The 10,050-nt window shown below is 39.9% G+C and overlaps 1 protein-coding gene across 4 annotated transcripts in view; it reads left to right on the forward strand.

The window, feature by feature from the left end:
• Window positions 1-7,204, forward strand: part of NOL4 (nucleolar protein 4) — a 183,908-nt gene extending 176,704 nt beyond the window's left edge. For 3 of the 4 annotated variants that reach the window (XM_062568252.1, XM_062568254.1, XM_062568255.1), the window contains one exon: window positions 7,011-7,204. In XM_062568252.1, the coding sequence (XP_062424236.1) occupies window positions 7,011-7,204 (194 nt within the window). Of the gene's footprint in view, window positions 1-163; window positions 245-7,010 lie in introns of all 4 variants that reach the window. The other variant, XM_062568251.1, reaches the window with a different exon arrangement.
• Window positions 7,205-10,050: the final 2,846 nt, after the last annotated feature.

Genomic DNA, 10,050 nt, shown 5'->3' on the forward strand with positions numbered 1-10,050 from the left:
TGTGTTGCTGCCTCATTTTCTAGGCAGGAATTTCAGTCATTTCCCTTTATCTTTGTATAGACAGGACATTTCAGATTAGTTTCTGATTAGCCTGGCCATGCAAGATATTCCTTTGTGGCATGATAAGAAAAAGCAGCTGTTCTATCCCCATTTCTCTACACAGATCTTCAGCCTACATCCACTACAGCCGTGACTCAGCACTGCACCCCAGGCACTACAAATGTCCAATCCCCTTCCAACTCAGGTGAGTCCTCTAGCTAAATTCTAATAAAACCACAAAGCAAACAAATCCATGGCCCTAACAGGCTTCTCTTTCAGCCTCCTTCCTCGCAGACAGGCCTCCAGACTCTGACAGCCCCATTTTCTAGCCTCTAGTTGCTGGACTCTCGTTGCACTGCTCCCCTGTTCCCACTCCCTCTTTTCAAAGCATAGCTGGGCTGTCTTCTCCAAGCCATTCTCCTTTCTAGCCTGACCGCTTGCATAAAAACCCACCTGCCTGACACTTGATCCTCCTGACATGTACCACATCAGCCAAATACCCAGGCTGTAGTGTATTTGTAGTAGCTTTGTAGTACAGGAGGCCCCCCACTCCACCATATACACAATTCTAAGGTTACCTCTATTGCTATGTTTTTTTTACTAGCAAACAGTAGATTTAATTGTAGTATCAGGTTCAAGTGTTGGTTAACCCACAGTTAAGTTTGGATATTGATCCCTCACTCCCTTGAGAATAACTCAATTTATTCTAGTGTAGCTATTGAACTAGCAGTAGCCAGTGGAGGTCCATACAAGCAGGGCAGCTACGTTTATGCTGTGCATTGCAGCCCTGCTCAAGATGAAGGATTAGTTAGAGGAGGCTCCCAGAGCTGAGACTGAGCCCAGGTGATTGGTGTGGCCATGCCACGGAGAGGAGGGATGAGCACTTTTGCCCACTGATGCACTTCTTTGTGTGGTTTGGGTACAAGGTGTGCAGAGTGGCTCTGGGGCTCGTCAGTTCAGTGGGAGACAAGTATATTATTTGGGTTTAATAAAGGTTAAATAACAGTCGGGCAGTGCAAGCTGAACAGGGCTGTAGAGTTTATCAGCTGTGGGGTAATACAGAAGTGTATTTTCCTTGTTTATAACTTTGCCAAGCTTGAACTATTTGAATTGAAATTTTCCACACAGAAGTCTGCCACAGGCTCAGTATTTGTCTGGTGTTACTTCATCAAAAACAATTCAGGCCTTTGGCTGTGGGGAAGTCATATCACTTGTCCCATGTGTGTATGAGGAGCTTTAGCACCTTCATGGTATGACTCAGGAAACCATACTAGGAGGAGTAGCCATAACACTGCAGATGTTTGTAGTTCAGAGAAAATTTATTCAGATTTGGTGAAGCTGTTACCTTTTGTAAAATCTTGATGTTCACATTCAGCAAACACACATTCAGTAAAGGCTTCTTGCCAAATAAACTAAGGAAAAAAAAAAAAAAAAGGAAGGCCAGCTGAGAATATCCCATGTGTAGACAACCCTTAAAATGCTGACTGGGTTACCGACAGCATGGCTGGCCATGGTGTAGGGATTGAATAGGATTTTCCCTAAGGTTGCTCTCCCCAGGTATTCTTTATACCTCTACTCTTGCATAGTTCTTTGTGTTCTTAGTGCTAGCCTGTTGGCATCGAAGTGTGAATAGAAAGGAAAGACAAAACAGCTTGCCACCAATATTGGTACAGTCTGGGGCATGAAGGGAGACAAAGCAGAGTAAGAGAGTTAGGAACTTGGGAGACTCTGCTTAGTCTCATTTAACATGGGTGAAAGGTGAGGCTGGCAGAAGTCGAGTGTTTTGACCAATGGTGTGGCAAAGTTGGGAACTTTTCTCCCTCCTCGTTTACTGGCTGAATTCTATTTTAAGAACATCCCAACATTCCTCTTCCTCCTTTCTCCCTTTTCAAATTTTTGGGCACAAGCAGGTTTATATAATAATGCTGTATGACTGGGAGGTACCTGCTGTATTGGGAGGTACCTTATTTTCTACCTTTGCACAAAATTCAGGAAACAGCCATTAAGGCAAGACAGGTCTATGCCACATAATGAATCTCCTATGATGGATAAGAAACCTTACTGAAGGACCTCAGGTAATCCTTCCATCTCAAACCAGCGTTTGCCAATTGCTGACAACGCATGCTGTTCAATGGCTGTAGGCATCTATGTGTCTTAACATCGCTTTCCTCAGGCTACACAGCAGTTTTTTTCTGTTATATAAATAAGTTGAAAAATCTTTTTCCCAGAGGGGAAAGTGTAGGAGGGAGAAAGAAGCTTAAAAGTCCAATTCATTAATCCCTGTTTTCTTGGTATGAGATCTTCTGGCATGTAAAAACATTGTCTTAGACACATCTGCTCTCTGTTTGAAGGCAGGAGAAGCAGAATCACTGGAAGATGTGCATTATCACAATAAAACATTCTTGTAATAATAAATTCATTTGATTCAGAAAAGTAACATACTTGAATGGTTGTTTCTATTTAATTTTATCAGAGTAGGTGAGAATCTGACACATATTCCTTTTTTCTAAAGCCGTTCATGGGAAAAAAAGAGTGGGGAGGAAAGTAGGTGCACTAGCAAAGATATACAAGAGAGATTTCAAAGCACAAGTATTCCTCTCTTCATGGAGAAAATATATTTTTCTATAAATAAGTGCTACTTCTTTTTTCACATCTTGACTAATAAAAAGGTTGCTTAACAGTTAATGAAAATCTAGAATCATAGTTGCTTAAACACATATATAGCTTTTTACATTTTTTTGTATCCTAAATTATTGTCTGCAATAGTAGTAACTATTTTGGAAGTCATCCATACATTTATTTTTATTTTCTTTCAGTAGTTACTAACTCTAAGATTGATGGCTACCCAGTGACAACAGACAATTCTTAAGGGATTTTTGCTGAGACATTTGTTATTGGTTTTCTTGTGTTATCCATACTTCTAATGACATATCTACATCTGACCCATATTTTGGAATTTGATCATGTTGCTTATAAGTAGTGCATGAAGCAATAACTAGCTACGCTTAAGTCTTGCAATTTACCGAAAAGCCATTTGTCCCACAGTGTTATTTAGTGGCAGATATTTCCAGCTTCCCTAATTTGATAAATGATTGTCCAGCACATGGAGAGTGGGTTTTCAGAGTTTTCACATTCTACTTGATGTGGTTCCAGCAAGAACTATTTCACTTCATGAGGGAAATTAGATATATGTAGCTGGACTGAGTTGGTAAATGTAAAACATTCCTTCATTAAAGTGTCAATCAGGTGGCCTCTTTGAGAGGCAGAGGAGCAATACAACACTGTTCGGAAATAGTATCGAAGAAAAGATCTCTCTCAGCAATTTGTTTAACCCACTGCTTAAGAGACTGCTGTGCTGTAATAAAAATATTGGAGGTGACAATTTAGAGTTACAACGATATGTACTGAGAGAAATAAATAAAAATATCCTGTCTTCATCTTTGCAAGACATGCTTAATCTTTGCTTGCACACTGCTACAGCCATGGTGGAACCTGATAATGCCTGCATTCAAGATTTATTATTTTCTTTAACTACTGTGGGATAGGACAGGGCATGCTAAAATGTCCTGGAGTACTGTGGAGGAAAATGGCACTGCAAAATTCATTGCAAAAAATTAAGATTAGGCTTTTCCTCTATATAAGGAGACACTTACTTGGTGCTGTGGAGATTGGCAGCTTATTAAATAATGTTAAGAATACTAAGGAAATAGTTCTAAAAGTAAAGGATAGTTGTTAGAAGAAATAGTGTCTAAGCTGATCAGCCTTCTCCAGATCTAGTCATCTGTAGTGATGGCTTCTGAATATAGAGGTACACGAATTGTCTACCTTAACTAGTTATTTTAAGAAGCTTTCAGAATAACTGTGATTTATTTGTCTGGATAAAGATATGTAGTGGATATTTATTAGGTTGAGATTGATGTGTTTCAATAGCTGATTTGTATGAAGTTGCTCAGGAAAAAATCTACACTTGAAGAAAATGATGCATTTATTCATATTTTCTGAAGGACCAGGTATGATTGATAAAGCTAAAGATAAGCTATAGCATTTTAGCATATACTGGAGCAAATAAGCTTTAATAATCACCTATTAAAAGCCTAAGCCAGTGTGATATATCTTGGGGCTAGTCTCTGAGTCCAGGTATTCTCCTGGATATAAGACTGGGCTTGGCCTGTCGCAGGCGAGCTTTGGAGGTGAGGTAACTGGAAAAAGAACTAAAGTTCTTATTCCCACATCAAGGAGAGATTGTTCTCTTCCTGTTCAGCTTTCTGCCAGCATATGCAGCTCCCCTTCCTGGGAAGGCATGGTTGTGCTCACTACCCAAAAATAGCAGCCACGACCCCTTTTCTCTATGTCTGCATCTTTTAACTTTTTTTGCTCAGGGAACTCCTCTTTGAGGAGGAGGAGGACAGCTGAGTCTTGTTAAGTACAAGGCAGGAGTTGGGAAGTGAAGGAAAATCTCATTTTCCTAGTAAATAAAAATTTTAAAAATCAAATAGTTTGCGGTGGCCAGGGTAAGTTAAAATTTGAGTTTTCTCATTTCCTTTGTATACAAGCACTTGGTATACCACAGAAGCCTCCTGGAGCAGGAGGAGTTCTGGGTCCTGATGATTCCTTGCACATGCAAGAATTTTAATTCTTAGCTGCAGTTGCACAAAACTTTCTTTCTGCTTCCTTCAAAGATACGTATTCTGAAGAGTTAAAAAAACATTCCTCATGAGAGTGAATCAATACTATTAGAGACATAGGGCCAGATCTTCAGTTTGTGTAAATGAGAGCAACTCTAGACTTGTGAGATGTTACACTGAATTATGCCTGCTGGGCATCTAACCTTCTTCTAGTTTTCCTTTCTTTTTATTGTGTATCTTTATTTGTGTAAGGAAAACTCACATGCAATTAAGGGGATTTTCTTCTTATGAGTGAAACAAATTTAATATCCTATTCAACAACTTAGAAATCTGGATTACCAAGGAGAAAAGCCCTTCACTTTCCTTTTGCTCTGCCACAGAAGCTCTGTTCTGCCATATATTCTTTGTGTGTTTTTGGTGATAACATGAATGAGAGTCAAGGAAAGAACATAAAAGTTAAAGTAGGTTCATCTGGAGCACAGTGCCCTCAATATGTCAACGGTAGCTTTTTCAGTGCTGCCTCAATAAATATGGAAGTCTTTAATGGCTTCTTACAACCATTCAGTCCAGCTGACTTTATTATTTGTACACCCTTCCTCTCAGTGCCGGGGCGAGATTTTACTTCCTTAGAAGTATCCTCCGAGCTTCTGCACAACACAGTCATTTCTTTATAGTGTAGTCACACAGCAGGACATTCACTGAGCTAATTGTCCTTTTATTTATCCTTTGCACACTGGAAATCATTTAAAAGTCAGTTCCCTTCTGCCAATGTGAAACTGGATAAAATAGTCTTAAAGCTAAGTGGTGTGCATGCTAGTTGCATAGCTAGAAATGAGAAGATCTAAAAGGACCCTTTCTGTTTGAGGAGTTTTAAATTTTATAATTAACCCAGTCTCCTTAGGAAGCAAAGTCCGTCCAATGGGCCAGTGCTGCGAAAGTCTGAGCACTGATGTACATTCTCCATATGAAATTGAACAGCGACATTTTTCTGTTCGGAAATGGCTCTTGCAGGAAAGCAAGATGCATTCCTTTAGATAACTTGATCCGAGTTTCCAGGAGAGACTTCAGATAAGAATCAGGCTAGGCTGATCTTCTGCCTGCAAGAAATCTAGATTTGCATCACTATCAAAATGAATGAACAATATTTTGTCAGATTTGCACCTAATTAACTATTGGATAGGTATATTTGCCATCTGATCTAGAAAAGGAAAGGAAAGGAAAGGAAAGGAAAGGAAAGGAAAGGAAAGGAAAGGAAAGGAAAGGAAAGGAAAGGAAAGGAAAGGAAAGGAAAGGAAAGGAAAGGAAAGGAAAGGGAAAAGAAAAGAAAGCCTGAGTTCAGTTCTGCCTTTCCTTGCAACAAATCTATTCTCCTGGTAGAAAAAACTGTAAAAAGTGAAAAATGCAAACATCTCCTAAAAGCATCGTACATCTTAGCTGAATAATGACTAGGGTCACACTACTAGGGAAATTCCACACCAAACTGAACTTCATGGTAGGAGACAGTTTTGCTGATGGGGTAATCCGCAGCCTGCCCTCTGGAGTGCTGTCTGCTGCACACAGCATACGCGGTCCTGAGTATATTCTCTGATGAAAAGTGCTAAACATACTAGTGCAGTGCAGAAAGCTGCCAGTGCAACGCAGTGATTGCTGCAAATTCTGTTGTCAGTGTTCAGACCTTATAAGATCCTGGTAATATGTCGCCAGCTGTACTCGTCCCCCCAGAACGGAGCAGCTTTGCAGGTAGCGCACTCCCTACTGCAACAGCCAGATTGTGACCGGGATGTAATCTCATTCATGACCAGCTAGCTATATAGGCGATCACATGGCATCAGGGCTATGCAGGTGAGACACCACTTGTCTGCGTCCGTAAGGGATTCACAGTCTGGCCATACACAGATCTATAGAGAGAATGCAGGTTTGGGTCTCTGCGATGAAAACACAAGTGTGCAGATTGCTTTGAGGGCTATGAGGGCGGCTGCAGCTGGGGGGACACAGGCCGGGAGCTTTCTGCCCTGCTCACCAGCATCGGATCCAGGGCAGCATTGGCTGCAAGAGCCTTACGCTGCTGGGATCCCTTGAGGGCTAACATTTTGCTGGCGATGGGCCTGCACCTCGCGTTACATGAGCAGAACTTTAAAGGTGTCTGTCGTATATAGAAAATAATTGCTGTGTTTCCCATCAAGGGAATTCAGAAGTAAACAGTTATCGCTTGTGTGTGCTACTTCTCACTGGCAGTCAGCTGCGAGTGGATTTGCTGCTCTGGAGTCTGTATTTAGAAAGCCTGGTGGCGAAAGGTCTCTGGCAGTGAGATCTGAGGCTTCTCTTCTTTTCCCTTGTTATCTGCAGGTCCGACAGATCTCAGTATGAAGAGGCAGTTAGCAACCAGCTCTGGATCCTCCAGTAGTACAAGCTCTAGACCCCAGCTGAGTCCAACTGAAATAAATGCAGTGAGGCAGCTTGTGGCAGGGTACCGAGAATCAGCCGCGTTTTTATTGCGTTCTGCAGATGAACTGGAAAACCTTATTTTGCAGCAGAACTGAGTCATGTGACCTTCAAACTGGCCTGGTCTTATCTCAGAGTTTCCACTAACGACATTTTGATTTCCCAGAGCACGCACTTCAGTTACTGCACAGGCTTTTAGGAGAGTTAATTACCATAATGCCACACTGTTCTTGATCCATAAAGTGATGTGTTAAGGTGCTTCAAGTGAACTTCAACCTCTGGTATTTCCAAGGTACTTTACTGTGTCCAGCTTTTTGTTTTAGTGTGTCAGCATAAATATTGAAAAAGTGGCTAGAAATTAACTCGTTCTAACAAGTGGAGAAACAGAAGATGCTGTGATGACTAAAAAAAATGGTTCAAGATCCACGTGCAATATTAGTGGAATGTGATACTGACTCATTGGACTTAAAGCTGCAGTATATGGCAAAACATTGCCAAATGTCCTGTTGCTACAGGGCACAATTGCAATTAAAAGGATCTTGTATTTTAAAAAAATGTAATTTTTATAAGAAACAAAACAGAAGATTTTTGTTTTCATTCAAGATTTTTCATTTTTACTTTGGTAAACTTTTTCACTGGTCCTAAAAATGTTTTGAGGAGCTATTGTAAGTCCCCCTTTCCTCTCCTGAACCCCTGACTGTGCCCTTCTCCCCACCTTCATATTCTTTCTACAACAAGTAACTCTTGATGCTGGATAATTCTTCCCCTATGTACTGTAAATTGTCATCTCTGGAACACCTTCCAAAGGAAGCATGCATTTCCTACATTCATGCCATTCTCAACTCCATTCTGTAATATATTGCAGCTTTATTAGTAACTAATAAAGAGTTGAGGGTTTTTTAAAAAGACATATCATTGAGGAAAAAAAAAAAAAGAGAGAGAGAAATTGGTTTCTTACAGTGAGCTCATCTAACTCCATGATCACTGCTGCTGTCCTGTACAAGTCCCTCTAGTTGTGATTGGATGTAGATGATTGAATGTTAAGAGGTTGCAAGTGACAATCTGAAAATTTGCACTCTGGTGTGTATTTATTTTGTTTTCCTTAATTTAAACAAAATTCTTACTGAGGAAGGTCATTGACACTTCTGGTATGATTTGTATAATTCCCAGGCCGAGGTAAAATGATACAAAAATGTAAATGGATGCAGCTGCAACTATAATTAAACTGTTCTCTCCCATCTCCAACTCTTCCCAACCCCTCTATTTCTTATTTTGTAATATTGATTACACATTAATGGTGTTTTCTTTGTGCACTACAGCAGGCTTCTTTTTAAGTATATAGAAAAAAGTACTTTAGTTTATGCTTACTGTACTATCTGTTATGTTGTTTAGCTTTCGTTGAATAACAAGTTCCTTGTGCATTCCTAAATTTGCCTTATTTCATGTACAAAATTTTATGTAATTCCGTTTTTGACAATGAGTTTAAGGCATCAGTGATATTTTATATCTACTTGTTACATATAGTTTTCCAAGTAATGACTGTGATTGTGACCAAGTAATGTGCACTTTTTCTTGTAACTGTGGACATTGCTATGCTTTTTTTTTTTCTCTAGTGTTTCTAGAATTACTGTTGCTTACAGTTATGTAAAAGAAAAAGAACTTTTGTGATACTGTTGGTGAATATTAATGTGAAAAAGCCTATGAAATATGAGTATTTTGGAGGTACATAGACACACAAACATCTCTAAGTTGTGGACTACTGTTCACAAATTTAAAAGAGAATTCAAAACCTGAGGGCTGGAATCATTTCCTCTGTTTTGTTTGGGTAAATAAACAGATTTCTGTGTTTAAATACATGATTGTGAAACATTATAACATTTAAATTGACATAACATTTAAAGCTATAAATGTTATTCTCTTTAAACAGGAAGAAGAAATTTCCAGTCCAGCACATTCAGAAAGCCAAAGCTCATTTCTCAAAATTATTGAGTAAATCGAGTAGGCTGATCTAGCTGGAGCTTTGTTTTAATGAAGAATTTTCTCAATAAGAGCAGAAGCTAGTGTTCCATAAATCGTGAGATCTGAGTCACTAACGTTTTGTAATTTAAAGTTGGCTGGAGGTAACACAATTTTACCACTATACATTTATTCCTAAAAAACTGTTGGAGATATTTTTAAAGGCACTGTTTCTTGAATATGAGAATATTATTGCAAATTCTTGTTACCGATCACTTGAGAGGTATTTTTTTCCTAGCATCTCCTCATCCTGCTTGTGAAAGCCTATAGAGAGCCTTGACTGTACAGTGGCAGTGTAGCAGCTTTTGTTTCACTGAGGCATTCAAAAGTCTGTTGGGAATCTAGTGTCTTTTTCCTCTCTTCGCCTTTCAGCCAAGATCGACAACTTCTTCATTCTCTTGCGTCTCTGGAAGGGATGAAGCAGGTGCCTTGTGCCAGGTCATGATCTGATCCTCAGCCAGAACAGCTATGGCACAAATCTTCTGCAGGGAAGGGTGGCAACTATGCCTAAGTTTCAAAGTTTCCTTAGTCCCGTTTTGCAGGGCTTGTATGCCTCAAGGAGACAGCTAAGCAGCAACTTTGTAGTTTGTCTAAGCAATTTTTTGCCAGCGGGAGTGCATCTCAACTGGGCAGTGTCACTGCTTTGAGCTGTCTCGCTAAATATAGGTAAGGACAACAGGCTAGAGGAAGAGGAAGTAAGAGATTTATTTCAGTATTCTCTCATCTGCCTCCTCCCCCAATTATGTCTTCTCTTGAGGGAGAAGTAGAGAATTTGGGGGTCATCATCTTCAAAACATATTGCTAGCCTCTGCCTTTTCCTGTTCTATCCCTGCACTGCCATCGTTTTCCAAATATGTCATTTACGCTATATCCTCTGCCCCTGGCTGCCTCCTCTAAAATATTTAAGGCCTTCTACAATTACAGGAGG

The sequence above is a fragment of the Rhea pennata genome, chromosome 2, assembly GCF_028389875.1.
Source record: "Rhea pennata isolate bPtePen1 chromosome 2, bPtePen1.pri, whole genome shotgun sequence".
Classification (NCBI taxonomy): Eukaryota; Metazoa; Chordata; class Aves; order Rheiformes; family Rheidae; genus Rhea; species Rhea pennata.